Raw genomic sequence first — 15,733 nt, 5'->3', positions numbered from 1 at the left:
GTCCTGGACCCGCTAGAGGACTTCATCAGTAAGGCTATCTAGCGGGCCTTGCCTTATTGTTAGACTTGCCTTGTCTACCGTAGCGTCGTGAAAAATACTATTATTTCTAATCCTATATTGTATTTAGATGTATATGTATACAATAGAGAATAATACATATAAGATAATGTATACTTAAATACTACTCTGAACTAGTCTGAACTCGATTCTCCAGATGATAATCGTGAATGACAGGATACAACATTTATGGAATGCTTTTTGCATACATGATTTTTACATTTATAGCGTTTTTGTTTGGATTCCGATATATTATTATATTTGATATTTAGTTCTGGAATTATTTGTTATTCTTTGGAGATAAGAGGAGCGTTCGGGTCCGCTCGCGTCACTGTTTTTCTTTTCTATGCATTCTCATATTTTTTCTATAGCAGCAGAACGTTCTGGATATTGAACTATAATGTATAAACAACAATAAATAATTTTTTCAGAATTTTTCACCCACAAAAAATAGTCCTGATTTCAATTTTTGCAACCTGTGGGCTCGATGAGCCGCCCTCTCCCCCCCCCCTCCCCCACACCCTTAGGAGTGCTACGGTTAAACGATAAATGCTTTAGTCACCCAGAAAAGTTTTTGCCGTTTTTCAGGTAAATACATAATTATAAAGACATATGTATATAAATTACATGCTTCTCTGGTATGTTTCAATATTTAATTATTTTCTCGACGCAAGAGTTTAAGGAATTATGGGTAGGAAAAATTGGTGAATACTTTTCCGAGTATCTGATGCCATTTAGAATTGCGAATTTTCTTGAGATATGTAAATTATAGTACTCAGTAGATGAAATTCGTGTGAACCGTTATTTTCACATCGCAAGTAGTACTGGCATGTAACACGCAGACGCTTTCATAATCTATGAACATAGAAAACAGGATTACTTGAAACTCACTTTACAAATGTCACGATCCGTATGAAGAAAACAATTATACAAAATCAAAAGTCAAAGTCGTTATCAATAAAATAGGAACTTTACCCCGGTGAAGCTTCTCAAACTAAGGGTTGAGAACATTCCAAAAGTTAGCGGGAATCCTTTTTGAGATTTTAAAATTAGAAGTACTAATTGCTGACTGATGTTAGGATGTAGGTCGTACCAAGCCATTTGGTACGCTGCTTCGATAATCATCTTGCTGTACAACATAAAGAAAAAGTTTAAGACGAGATATAATGAGCACACGTTATCTACATCCAATACTTCCGGAAAAATGTAAGTAACGTTTAATGATTCTCTAAATATTGTTTCTTCATTGTCAACCTCGTCATTAATTTTTGTATTATTCTTGTCAGATTTATCCCGTACATCGAATTTCATTTCACGAGAATGGCACAACTAAAAAATTAATCAATTTAAGGTATGTTCCAAAAAAATTATGTCAGTAGTATTATTTCCTTCAGACAGAACCGAGTTTGAAAATAGTTATATTAAAAAAACATACGCGTGAAAACCACACGCGGTAGAAGTGAAACTTCTTGCAATCTAGTAATGTTTAGAAGTAAATTAAGATTGGAAATGGTAAATAATCCTAATGAAGCGACAACAAGATCATCAGGAACAACTCTCGATGCAGTATTTTCAAGACATTTAGACAAAATTGAATCAAGAATATTTATATCATATTTTAGCTATCACAAGCCACTTGTTTCAATGATAGAATCATAGCGAGAGTGTGGTAGCGCACTCACACACCGCTAGACACATATACTTACACGAGGTTGCAAAGGTTTGTCCTCTCGCTAATGCACATTTGGGGGCTCTACGTAATCAGAATCGCTAGATAAAAGATCAATCTAGCGCGGATGTATTCCAAAATGGCCTATTTTTGCGTTTTCGAGTCGTAATTTGCATTATTCGGCAGCATATGTTTTGTTGTGGCATATCGTTTGACAGCCACGATAGGCGACAGCACTGTCGCATGGCCACGACTCCGCTACATTCAGCCGAATAATGCAAATTACGCCTCGAAAACGCAATAATAGGCCATTTTGGGATACATCCGCGCTAGATTGATCTTTTATCTAGATTTCTGACTACATAGAGGCCCCAAATGTCCATTAGCGAGAGGACAACCGTTGCGTGCCGGACCCTTGCAACCTCGTGTAGGAAGGGAAGGTTCTGTGAAATTACAGTTCCAGCGTTACGAGCGTTGATGTATGTTTTTGATCATTGAGTCACTGTATCGGTAAAACAGAGAATGAAAAAAAGATATTGCCGGTAAATTGTGCTTCATGTGCAAACGTCAGGTCTCTATACAGAGTGTCCCAAAATTCCTGCACATCCCGGAAATGGGAGGTTCCTGAGACCATTTGAAGCGACATTTTCCTTTGCAAAAATGTTATCTGCGGCTTTGTTTAGGAGTTATTAACAAAAAACACGGACCAATCAGAGCGCGATTCTAGTCTATTGGCCGCAGATAACATTTTTGCAAAGGAAAATGTCGCTTCAAATGGTCTCAGGAACCTCCCATTTCCGGGATGTGCAGGAATTTTGGGACACCCTGTATAGAGCGTCTCGGACAGACAACATGCTGCCGAATATTGAAAATTACGCATCGAAAACGCAAAAGTAAGCCAAATTGAGATACGTCCCCGCTAGATTGATCTTTTATCTAGCGGTTGTGACTACATAGGGGCCCCAAATGTGCATTCCCACCACTTCCGTTATGCATTTTCGTATCGCGATTTCCATGACGCAAAATTGGCCACTTGACGCTTACACCCTGCCAAAAGAAGTTTCACTGGTTTCACTTCAAAAACATGAACGTTAATTAAAAACAGAGATAGTTTTAATATGATTTGATACACGGTGTGTGTTGAATTTTCAAATGTTGCTGTGGTTTAAGTCTTTTTAATGATAGGCGAGGTAGCTTAGACAATTGTTGACTGTGAAAATTTGTATTCTGTTCATTTTAATAGCCTATGAAATACATATATCGGTACACTTACCCTCGGAAAAACAAATACACATTGCGGAATTATATACGTCTATTTCATTTCTATTTCAGTGCGAGGTTTCTATTTCAAGACATCGCAAGAAGCACCGACACGTAAGATGCTGAAGCCTTCATAATCTACAAATATAAGACTTTGAGATTCATTAATTGTAAGACGTGTACATATTTATTTACAAAAGAAGAAACTATTTGCTGAGGATAGCCGACACGATCGTGCGTAAAAGATAGAATAATCTTACAGCGGTGAAGCTCTCCAGATTCATCATCGAAAACTTTCCGAACGTTAGTGGTAGTCCCTTCTGAGCCCTTAATATCAACAATACTACTTGTCGACTGACATCCGGGTGTAAGTTGTACCATGGTATATCAAATGCTGTTGCAGCGATCGTTTTGCTCTGGAAGTGCAGAGAATATTCAGTAACGACGTATGGACAGGTGTTACAGGTTTTACTGAACCATGAAATATTTGGAAAATGTGCCCTGATGTTAACGCACATGAACGGAAGATACAGTCGTGCAGAAATGACACATTGCTAAATTGACATCTGATTGCCATTTATTCATAAATTCTACTAACTTCCAGCAAATGTATTGTTGAGTACAAGTAAGATCAAACATTTTATGTGCGTACAAAAATGCTTACGAAGTTATTGGCTAACCCGATATACATATTTATTGTACATTTTGATCGAAGCATATTGCAGACAATGATGCTAGTGACGTAATAAAGCATGAAGGAATTTAAAAAGAAGCTCGAATACAGCGATCATTAAAGGATGACATGGCATGAAAAAGCAGACTACTATCGTTTAGATCTTGTATACTGATCTGACTAACACGAACCAAAGTTCCGTCTCGGCTAACTTCATACATTTTCTAAATTTTAAATTATTTTCGGGCACAATAAATATATGGAAGATATTACAGCGACAAATTAAAACAACTGCGAAATTTAGCACTTCTGTACTCTACCTATAATATATCTATTGTTTACGACATGTACTATGCAATTAGTTTCATGCAATGACCTTAATGTCGAGGAATTCTCCAACAAAGCAATAGATGAACGCTTCTAAGCATATTACATAGTAGAATACAATACATTTCATTAACATGGGTAGTCCGTTCTCCGCGCTCAATGACTGGAACAAGAAATTATTATCATATTACGTATAACTCATACGTATGTATTAGGTCAATCGGAAAGTTCCGTCCGTTTTTTTAAAAAAAGTAGAGCTGCATTTAAGAAACAAAATGAAAAAATACATTAATCAAACTATTGTCCATCGTTAGCGATGACTTCTCCCCATCTTTCGAGCAGCAAGCGAATTCCGCGATGAAAGAATGAGTCATATTTGGAGGTTATCCAGTCAGAGATCCATTGTTCGATATCTTCGTAAAAATTAAATCTTTCCTCAGCAAGTTCGTATGCGATCGACCAAAACAAGTGATAGTCAGAAGGGACACAGTCTGGCTAATATGCCGCATGGGGTAGCACTTCCCAGCGAAGTACTTCTAACGTTTCTTTGACAACTTTTGTGACGTTTCGCAAGCAGAATTTCGCAGATGGTTTTTCGCTTTTCAATGTCTCTCGGCTTGAGTTCATATGAAACCCACTTTCCTTCCTCGTAAATCTTCCCCAAAGCTTTTAAACGATCGGAAATGACAGATTGAGCACAATTTAACGCTTCTGCAATTTGTTTTTGCGTTTGACATGGACCCTCACCCACCAATGCCTGCAATTCTTCGTCTTCGAGTACACGTAGCGGTCCAGAACGCTCTTTGTCCTCCACAGTAAAAACACCATTTTTAAAGCGTCGATATCATTCTCTACATGTTTTATCGGAAACAGCATTATCGTCATAATCGTCTACAATCATTCGATGAGCTTCAGAAGCAATTGAAGCAAAAGATTAACACTTCGCGCAAATGACGCTTATTCGGCTCAAATTCCGACATTTTCAATGTAGAAAAAAACGATGTTATTGATGCAAGCGTATATTGTTATGTATTGAATTTTATTGAAAGATGTCCAAACTCAAAAATTAACATTACTTTAGAGGTTATAGTTAACGACAGTTCGAACTACAGCTACTCGACGCTAAACGGACGGAACTTTCCGATTGACCTAATAAATAAAATGCAAAAATTAGGTGGGTGCAACGGTAGTAGCCGACAAGGGTTAAAAACAAACATTCATTACAAAAGTGCGTGATTAATTTAATTTCATTAATACCCTCACTAAACTACTCTGAATGAATCACTTTATGCATTTATTGCGTTACTTACAATTACAAGTAGATAACCCACGCAACACGTAATGAAAGTATTCGACAGCAGCTGGCTAAGAGCAATGTACGTGAACAATTTCTCAATTTTCTCCACGAACGAAATGATTTCTTGCTGTCTACTGATAAAGAATCGCACTTGCTCCTTGTCTGTGACAGACGGATCCAACATTCTCTTGCACAGTATATCGACGTTACAGCCTACGTGAAGAGCCTGAAAAATAATGTTTAAACCAGACATTAAGTAAACAATCAGACAACCTAATTATCTGTTCTATCTGTGTGGTAGCATGAGAAATGTTTCTGTTTTCAAAAGAAGATTTTAGTGTCCAGACTGAAATTTTCAATACCAAATTAAAAAAATATATTCTAAAGTAATCAAACAATGTTCGACACAAAATGGTGTCCAAGGGGTCGTTTGAAGGTCATGTTATAATTAATCGAGAAAATCTCTTCGCACATTCGCACATCAATAGACGCTGCAATAAAGAACTTCGTTCAAAAAATTCTCATGAAATTATTTCTATACTTTCTATAAACTCTCTGTTTGAAATTATTAAAACGTAATTTCTGGAAATTAACTACGAAGAAATTTACGAGTGAGCAGCAAGTGGAAATAATCGAATTTTATCTATAAACTCAAAAGGGTGAAAAATAAAAGAGTAGTTCCATTCTGTATTTATTCTTGCAAATAATAGATAAACTGGAAAGAAAACTGGTTAATCAACAGGTTCCTCGCAAGGGATCATATCAAGGAATCCGACTCGAATGGAAACAGTTGTGAGAATCACACGCACGCAATCGTTTAGGCTTAGACTCACCGCCATCAATAGCAAACCGATGTAAGTGGCGAAGGTAAGGGCAGCTGTTGCCAAATGAAGGAACTGTGCAGTTACGACGAGCTCGTGAACCGGCGACTCGTTCGTGTCGAAGGGCAGATCCATTTTGTACAGGAGTCCTCGCGTCGTGGAATTGCCACCTTGTTGATAAGCCAACGTGCCGGCTGTGTACGCAACAGCAGAGACCATGCACGAAGAAACGATCGCGTTCGTTAAACGAGACGAAAGTACCGACGTTTTTGATATCAAATTATTCGTATCGATCGCGGCGTATTTCTCGCAGTCTTCATCCATTGTTGACAAAATATCGCGCAGCACACTGCGAGGCATCGAGAGCGAACGTTGTCAGTCTCCGAGTCTCCTGAGAGTCATGCTTAGATATACTTGAAACGAGATGTAAGTGGATTCAACACTACTTCTATCATATGTGCCGAGAGACATATTTTAAATGAAAATTCACTGAGTTCAATTAATCTGTCTTTGAATATACAAGATGATTGGTAACTGGTGGTACAATCGAAAAGGAGGTGACTCTATATGAAAAAAATAGGTCGAAATTGATATACATAAAAACGCGGTAGAATTGGTGTTATTAAAAAGCAAGATTTTATGTCTTTTTTATCACTGTCACAGGTACAATGTCTCGCAAAAAGGCACAGATTTGACGTTCCTCTATTACCTCCGAAAACACAATACCTCGCAAAGAAAACAGGCAGTTTCATGCACACTAAATGTTATCTCTGTTAGGAAGCTTACCCGTGGTTAATCCAAGTAGCGATTAATTTAATGCACAATAAAGTGAACGGCACAGTGATACTGAAGCAGTCAATTAGTGTCATAAGACTTGCAGTTCTATAGTGTGTAATTATGTATTCGTATTGATAAGTTTGTAATACACCCATGACGGATATCCAGAAAGCTTTGTGCACATTTGGGAGCGGTGTCCCGGGCCAAACACCAGCAAAATGAAGGCCAAATTTTACTGATTTGCTAACTGTACTGGGCGACGCCATTTTCGAGCATTAACGTTTACTTCTATTTTATATTTTTTTTCTAATCAATCGTCTGTTTTCAACCGGCCATTACTTTCGAAAGTTCGCGTTCGTCACCCTTCGCACTCGATAGTGCCTCATGGACTCGCTACAATATGTAGACTGAAAAAAAGTTTCTCGAAAACTATGGGAACAGAATAGCCCGCGACAACAGTTCGCGCACGCATGATCTGCATGAATATTGAAAGTAATATACCGCGCTGAGATTATAGGTCTGTCGAGAGACGGAGGAAGATTCGCCGGTGTTACAACCTTCGATTTGAATAAAATATGCGGAAATAGAAACATTACGAGTAAGATTCTGCTAATATATGATCGTGCACTGCAATCTCTTCGAGCGGAGAGAAACATATCTGGAAATTGGAAATTAAAATGTTCGCGAACTTTCTATCGTCGCCGGAGTTTACAAAGAAATAAGCGTTGGCAAGAGTATAGTCGGGAACACACTTCGAACACACAGCGTAAGTTGCGTCTTTACAATTGTTATATTTTGTGATCCTAAACAGCAACACGTGACTCGTTATAAAATACGCGGTTTTACAAGCAAATTTGCTAGTCGACGTGCAGGAATTTTTACACTTTGGTAAATTACACTTGCTTGTGTGCTTTACCCCTCCAAGTGCTGTGCCGGAGTCATTTTTCACTGGGAAAATCCAAATTGTCATTTAAGTACTCAATTTCTGGCAATTAAACTAACTGAATAGCTGTTCCATTGAGGATATCGGAAAGACTAATGTGTCTAAACGAGATATCAAAGGTACATTTTTAAAAATTATTAATTAGAGCTGTGAGCGGTCTTAAACATTGCCAATATTATATAGCTGTAAAAATCGTGGATTGTTCGAGGGTTAATCTTAGCACTCCCAAGCACCGATCCTTCACGCGGACTCCCAACGATGGTCTCCTCGAGCCCATACCGCTTCTTTACTCATTTCTCCTAAGAAAAAATTATTTAAAAGAAATGGTTGGTAATATTTAAACGTGTGATACTTTATGAGCATCCTATATTGTATTTAGATGTGTATGTATACAATAGAGAATAATACATATAAGATAATGTATACTTCAATACTACTCTGAACTCGATTTTTCAGATGACAAACACGAATGACAGAATACAACATTTATGGAATGCTTTTTGCATACATGATTTTTACATTTATAGCGTTTTTGTTTGGGTTTCGATATATTATTATATTTGATCTTTAGTTCTGGAATTATTTGTTATACTTTGGAGATATGAGGAGCGTTCGAGTCCGCTTGCGTCAGTGTTTTTCTTTTCTATGCATTGTCATTTTTTTTTCTATAGCAACAGAACGTTCTGGATATTGAACTATAATGTATAAACGACAATAAATAATTTTTTCAGAATTTTTCACCCACGAAAAATAGTCCTAACTTCAATTTTTGTAACCTGTGAGCTCGGTGAGCCGCCCCTTCCCCCCTCCTCACACATAGGAGTGCTAGGGTTAAACGATAAATGCTTTAGTCACACAGAAAAGTTTTTGCCGTTTTTCAGGTAAATACATAATTATAAAGACATATGTATATAAATTACATGCTTCTCTGGTATGTTTCAATATTTAATTATTTTCTCGACGCAAGAGTTTAAGGAATTATGGGTAGGAAAAATTGGTGAACACTTTTCCGAGTATCTGATGCCATCTACATAGGATTGCAAATTTTCTTGAGATATGTAAATTATAGTACCCAGTAGATGGAATTTGTGTGAAGCGTAATTTTCACATCGCAAGTAGTACTGACATGTATGACGCAGACGCTTTCATAATCTATGAACACGGAAAACAGGATTACTTGACACTCACTTTACAAGTGTCTCGATCCGTATGAAGAAAACAATTATACAAAATGAAAAGTCAAAGTTGTTATCAATAAAATAGTGTCTTTACCCTGGTGAAGCTTCTCAAACTAAGGGTTGAGAATTTTCCAAAAGTTAGCGGCAATCCTTTCTGAGATTTTAAAATTAGGAGTACTAATTGCCGACTGATGTTAGGATGTAGGTCGTACCAAGCCATTTGGTATGCAGCTTCAATAATCATCTTGCTCTACAACATAAAGAAAAATGTAAGTAACATTTAATGGTTCTCTAAATATTGTTTCTTCATTGTCAACCTAGTCATTAATTTTTGTATTGTTCTTGTCAGATTTATCCCGTACATCGAATTTTATTCCACGAGAATAGCACAACTAAAAAATTTAAGGTATGTTACAAAAATATTATGTTGCAGTAAAATCGCGATATTTATCCCCGAGGGTCTCCACGAAAATTCTCCCCTGGCTAGTCACTCCACTAAGGGGCAACGCCGCAGGGACCACGAAGCTCGAGCTGCCTCGATCGCCGAGCAATGGAAAGGTGCCGCGTAATCTGATCTCGGCTCGGATACATATATCGGTATGAACCACTACTAATCGAATTACAGAACTTCTTTATTTTTCATTATTTTTATATGGAACTTTCATCAACTTATTTGTGGCATTTTTCTTATTAAAATCATACTAAACATTATACTCATATATAATCTCAACTGTACTTAATGGTTTAATTGACGGTATGGAGTAACTAAATATGGGCGAAATTGTCTCTTGTTTGGTCTCATTTTAATAAGAAAAGTGTCACAAATAAGTTAGTGAAAGTCCCTAGAAAATAATGAAAAATAAAGAAGTTTTGTAATTGGATAAGTAGAGGTTCACACCGATATGCCTCGACCGCGCGATTCGTGTTTATATGCTGTCCTTTTCTACGTTCGGCTTCCTTTGTATTACGTTGGAAAGAAAGTTCTGGCGGTTTTTGTTATTTTGATTTTAAATGGTCTATTTTCGATTAAGTCGTCTGCCCTTCTCTTGCGCAATAAAAATAATCCATTTCTCAGACGAATTGTAACGTGCGATGAAAAATGGATTCTTTATAACAATAGGAAACGATCGGCTCAGTGGCTAGACCACGACGAAGATCCAAAACACTTCCCAAAGCTACAGTTGCACCAAAAGAAGGTTATGGTGACAGTTTGGTGGTCTGTGGCCGGTTTGATTCATCACAGCTTCTTGAATCCTGGTGAAACCATTACAGTTGAAAAGTACTGCCATCAAATCGACGAAATGCACGAGAAACTTCAACGTTTGTGTCCAGCACTGGTCAACAGAAATGGTCATATCCTTCTCCACGACAACGCCCGGCCACACGTCGCTCGACCGACCCTTCAAAAGTTGAACGAATTGGGCTACGAAACTCTACCTCATCCACAATACTCGCCAGATCTCTCGCCCACCGATTACCACTTTTTTAAGCACCTCGACAACTTCTTCCGTGAGAAATGCTTCAAATCTCGGAGAGATGCTGAAACGGCATTCAACGAATTTGTCGCCCCCAGGACTCCAGAATTTTATTCAACCGGAATAACAAAACTTGTTTCTCGTTGGCAAAAGTGCATTGATTGCAATGGTCTCTATTTTGATTAAAAAAGTTTTGTTTGAGCTGAGATATGTGCATTTGAATTTAATAGTTAAAAACCGCCAGAACTTCCTTCCCAACCTAATACATTCAGTCATAAAAAAAATAGTGTCCCTACACGATATTTCTCCCTGCTCGGAACTGGCGATGCGAAAAATATCGCGACTTTACTATACTTCGAATATTTATATTATATTTTCTTTCGTGTAAACATAATCGGCAAACAAGATGTTTTTTCTTTTAATTTAATCGTTTTTTACAACGTAGACTTAATTACTTCCCATATGCTTGATGAATTTCGTAAAACTTATTTACTTTAGTGTTGAGATACTCTCCAGCGCAGCAGTATACAAATATTTCTAAACATATTACGGTGTATGCGGAAAAAGACTTTAACAGTAGAGGAAGTCCATTATCTGTTTTTACTGCCTGAAATGCAGAATGATTTCTCCATTAAATTATTTACGTACATACATTGTATAGTTAATTATTACAACTTACTGTTATAACAAGATATCCGAGACAGCATGTAACAAGAGTATTCGACATGAGTTGGCAAAGGGATATATGCGTAAAGAGTTTCTCGATTCGTTCAGCGAACTCGACGATTTCTTGATGCCTGATAGCAACGAATCGCAATTTGTCTTCCTCTTGAGCGGATATTTGCGCTAATATATCGCACAATATATCGATCAGGCATCCTACGTGAAGTATCTGAAAGCAGTGATACAAGCGTCGAAACATGCTGGCAATAATCATCATCGATTCTAATTCTGAATCGGCGTAAGAGCAAGAGAGGGTTGATATTTAAACATTTTTAAAATTATTTTGTTAAACATTTTTATCAGCCAATTTACTCAGCTATTAGAGTCATCTATTTTTGTAAAACGTAAATAAATAAAACAAAAAATGTCTACCGTCATACATAGTACACTTAAATTTGAAAAACATGCAATAGATAAAACTGCACAAAATTATATAATGCACAGCTGAAACTTGAAAATCATAGAAGTTGCATAATTTATAATACTGTATAATACATACATATGTATACTATACAGGGTGGTCCACGCAATTGTTTCAAGTCATAACTCCGTTATTATTGCATTTACGAAAAAATGCCAAAGGAGAAAGATAAATGGTTCTAAGAGCACTACATCTGTAGGCCTTTAAATTTTTGTTAGATGCAGCAGTGCATGTGCAATTAACAATTGCATCATTTCGATAAATAGAAATGCATATTCTTTTTTACACAGATCGATTCTTCTGTTCATTCTACGTAAAAAATGATTAGGGTACCATGGCAAAAAATTACTAGATCTCGAGATATTTTCAAAAAATGTCTTTATTGAAGATCGGTTTCCGATTTTAACCAGGAATCGCAAAAGTTATGGACTTTCTAACACGTTGAACATTTTTCTATAACTTTTCTCTAGGTTACTCTTGTGGAACCACGTTTAAAATAATTTGGTTCTATTAATAGTGCGCAGAGATATACAGGCTGTAGCCGGACGGGTGGTACTACATGTACAAAGAAGTCGGAAGAAGTTTGAAAATGCAGCGAATCACGTGCTATTGCATACGAATCGTCCGAGGCGTCTGACCATGATCAACCAATTCTACTTTTTGCATATACTAAAGGTTGGCGCACACTAGGCCGACCGCCCGCTTCCGCTGTTTTGACTTTCTTCTATGTAGTTCATAGTTCTATGTTTTACATCACGCATGGGCAAATTTTTGCTCGATCGGAGGCATTTTCAAGGGATACGGCACTATGGCCGCGACGGAGAGCGAGACACGCGGCCGGGAGAAGTGGAGGTATCCCTTGAAATGCCTCCGATCGAGCAAAAATTTGACCATGCGTGATGTAAAACATAGAACTATGAACTACATAGAAGAAAGTCAAAACAGCGGAAGCGGGCGGTCGGCCTAGTGTGCGCCAACCTTTAGTATATGCAAAAAGTAGAATTGGTTGATCATGGTCAGACGCCTCGGACGATTCGTATGCAATAGCACGTGATTCGTTGCATTTTCAAACTTCTTCCGACTTCTTTGTACATGTAGTACCACCCGTCCGGCTACAGCCTGTATATCTCTGCGCACTATTAATAGAACCAAATTATTTTAAACGTGGTTCCACAAGAGTAACCTAGAGAAAAGTTATAGAAAAATGTTCAACGTGTTAGAAAGTCCATAACTTTTGCGATTCCTGGTTAAAATCGGAAACCGATTGCACAGGAGACATGATCGTGCACGCTCACCATCATAACAAGCAGAGCACTGAACATGCCGAAGGTATACGACGATGCAGTTTGATGGAAAACCTGTGCAGTGACAACAAGCTCGTAAGAAGGCGATTCGGTGGCGTCGAACGGCAAATCCATGTTCAGAAGAAGCTCTCGGGGCATGGTGTCGTTTGATCGTAGAAACGCGAGACCCCCAGCTGCGTAAAAGGTCGCTGATGCCAGGTAAAGGAACGCAATTGTGCTCGTTAAACGATATGAAAAGTTCGCTGTTTTCGATATCACATTATTCGTATCGATAACAGCATATTTCACACAATCTTCCTCCATGGTTGATATTATTTCACATAGCACGCTGCGAGATATCGTTATTAAAGCCACCGGTCTTCTTTAGCTAAGAGTTATATCGACAGAGCGTTAGATTAACTTTCTCGATACTCGAAAGTCCATTTTGCCCATTGCACTCGAAGTAGGGGTTATTTCGCAGATAAACATTGATTAAGAATAATATTACAATTTTTGTTTTACAAAACATAATAATTTAGAATGTCCAAACTGATTTTGCCTGCATTGTAACTTGATTTTCTACTTATATCGCTACTGCAACAGACACTTGTTCAACATCCCGTTAATTTCTATCGAGCATAGCATCAAGTTACATTCAATTTTGATCATATTAAAGGTCGTCGCACACTAGAACGCCCCGCCGCCTAACCTGCACCGCTCAAGCGCTTCGAGTTGACGCCGCGCTGCGCTGGTGCGTTTTGCCGCACACTAGAACACCTCAGCACCGCGCCGCGCTGGCATATAGTAAATTTCAGGTATATTTCAGTTTGGCATATCGATAACAAACGCAAGCGATTGCAAGAACAAACAGCGGGCGTTCAGACCGTTTACCTCAACGTACGAAAATTCAAACGAACTAAATAGATCTAGAACGTTCGATCGAGGAACCGATAAAATATTGCTTTGTCATCCAGTTCTGAGCTATGTTTAAAGTTTCAAGTCTCTAGATCTGCGGGAAGCTGTTTAAAATTCGATTACAAGATTTGACGCATACAACCTCAACGACAACAACAACGACAACTGGCTTATTATGTTATTGTGAAGACTATGACTTTACTAGGGCGACGAAAAAAGAACTTTCGAAGCTCGCCAGCCATTTTTTATAATATTTCTACATATGAATATATAGAATACATCCATAAATATGATTTCGACTTGGACCTAATCTGATCCTCGCATGATTAGTAGTCCAAACAAATTTCTGTCCTCGACAATGTACTCCATACTAATTTAGAATATCAGAAAATGGATTTCAATGGGGGGTTTTTGTATGTGTTAGGAGATGCACTTTAAGTTTGTAATCCATATACAAATAGTGCAAACCTCTGACAATTTAAATTTTTCGGAAGGTTTTAAGAAAATTTTGGTTGACCAGCCTAAATACATACTCTGCAATTGGAGTATACGTTTTGTATGTATCTACAAAACGTATTTTTAAAATTTTTAATATAGGCCCACATATAAAAATTATTAAATGCAACTTTTAATATTTCTTCTACAATTCCGATCACAATTGCAATTTTCGAAACAAAATTTCTTTTCACATCCTGTAGTAAATGAATTGCTCTAGCTTCCCAAAATAGTTCAAATCGTATAGTAGAATATTAAAAATCGCTTGTTACTTTACTGTAACGACCTTGACTTTACTACAGGGATGAAAAGAAAATTTTCTCTCGCATGATTAGCAGCACAAAAAAATTTCTGTTGTTGACAATGGTTACTAATATTAACAGCCAAAAATTATTTCCATTATCGATAACGGTACCTCATAGTCAAAAAGAATTGTTGTAATTTATAATGGTTATTTACCAGTCAAAGATAATGTCTATTATCGATCATGATTATGTGTTACTAGAAGATATGCAAATTAATATTTTAGAAGAAATAGATTTTCCGAATAATTTCTGCAAAATTCGACGATTAAGGTAATTCCTTGCTTGCGATAAAATATGAAATTTTTAGAAATGATTTCTTGTTCTTAAATTAAAAACTACTGTTGTTTCTTTTCACATCCTGTAGTAAATTGCAGGACAATCTGCCATTAATTTTTCCCCTAGACGCACAGTTTTTGAAAGAAACATGATATTTAAGAAAAAACATATTTTTCAACTTCAAACAAATATTGTGCTGTTATTATAAAAGATGTTTAATTGTTCTTTACAGCAAAAGATTCTGTAGACTTTACCGAATACAGTGATATGCAATATTAATACATTATGAATGTATAATCATGTTTAAACAATCGTGAAAGATGGAGAGACACCACTTTTGCACCAATTGTTGAGGATATTTTTCAGTATATCTTAAAAAATAAGGGCCCAGCGTAAAATCAAACTATATCACGCGATAGAGCAGACTTTTATCTTGAGAAACCACCTTTCGAACCAGAAAGCAAAATATCTTCGCCCGACATGAATTGGCGCCAGTGGCGCTCACCACTAGAGTTGGTCGGTGGCGGTCAGGCGACGCGGCGCGGCGGTCTAGTGTGCGCACATTTTCCGGTGGCGATACGTAGCGTGCCGGTGCTGGTGTAGTGTGCGCACCTTCATTTAAACTACATAGAAGAAATCCAAAACAGCGTAGGCGCGCGGTACAGATCAGGCGGCGCGGCGCGGCGCGGCGGGGCGTTGTAGTGTGCGACGACCTTAATTATTTGATACGCTAATTGATTCGTATCCAATATTCGCTGTATCAGAACCACTACCTCTTTTTATGCAATACTACTTCATCAATGACGTTCATCTCTTCCAATCCGGCTAAAATCTTCGT

The 15,733-nt window shown here is 37.6% G+C and overlaps 2 protein-coding genes across 2 annotated transcripts; both read right to left on the bottom strand.

Moving 5' to 3' along the window:
• Positions 1–3,073: 3,073 nt before the first annotated feature.
• On the bottom strand, positions 3,074–11,406 carry LOC143211278 (odorant receptor 13a-like). The gene is made up of 3 exons (XM_076428793.1): positions 11,157–11,406; positions 9,097–9,252; positions 3,074–3,124 (listed from the first exon to the last, which is right to left on the bottom strand). Exons 1-3 carry the CDS (start codon positions 11,397–11,399, stop codon positions 3,074–3,076), a joined length of 450 nt encoding a protein of 149 aa, XP_076284908.1. The 5' UTR covers positions 11,400–11,406.
• Positions 3,169–7,753, bottom strand: LOC143210222 (odorant receptor 10-like). Its single transcript, XM_076426875.1, has 5 exons — positions 6,891–7,753; positions 6,117–6,453; positions 5,297–5,509; positions 4,036–4,149; positions 3,169–3,402 (listed from the first exon to the last, which is right to left on the bottom strand). Exons 1-5 carry the CDS (start codon positions 7,145–7,147, stop codon positions 3,193–3,195), a joined length of 1,131 nt encoding a protein of 376 aa, XP_076282990.1. The 5' UTR covers positions 7,148–7,753; the 3' UTR covers positions 3,169–3,192.
• Positions 11,407–15,733: the final 4,327 nt, after the last annotated feature.

This window comes from Lasioglossum baleicum, chromosome 1 (genome assembly GCF_051020765.1).
Source record: "Lasioglossum baleicum chromosome 1, iyLasBale1, whole genome shotgun sequence".
Lineage (NCBI taxonomy): Eukaryota > Metazoa > Arthropoda > Insecta > Hymenoptera > Halictidae > Lasioglossum > Lasioglossum baleicum.
The sequence above is the reverse complement of the archived record's forward strand: the minus strand, read 5'-3'. Positions and strand labels throughout refer to the sequence as shown.

Excerpts from the sequence above, each read along its gene's own strand:
- LOC143211278 (XM_076428793.1), bottom strand. The coding sequence starts at position 11,399 with ATGTTTCGACGCTTGTATCACTGCTTTCAGATACTTCACGTAGGATGC. Across the intron at positions 9,253-11,156 it reads TCGGATATCTTGTTATAACA|AGCAAGATGATTATTGAAGC; the intron begins GTAAGTTGTAAT and ends TTTATGTTGTAG. Across the intron at positions 3,125-9,096 it reads GTTTGAGAAGCTTCACCAGG|ATTATGAAGGCTTCAGCATC; the intron begins GTAAAGACACTA and ends TTATATTTGTAG.
- LOC143210222 (XM_076426875.1), bottom strand. The coding sequence starts at position 7,147 with ATGGCGTCGCCCAGTACAGTTAGCAAATCAGTAAAATTTGGCCTTCAT. Across the intron at positions 4,150-5,296 it reads TGGGTTATCTACTTGTAATT|TCATTGAGCGCGGAGAACGG; the intron begins GTAAGTAACGCA and ends TTCTTGTTCCAG. Across the intron at positions 3,403-4,035 it reads GAGAATTCCTCGACATTAAG|AGCAAAACGATCGCTGCAAC; the intron begins GTCATTGCATGA and ends CTGCACTTCCAG.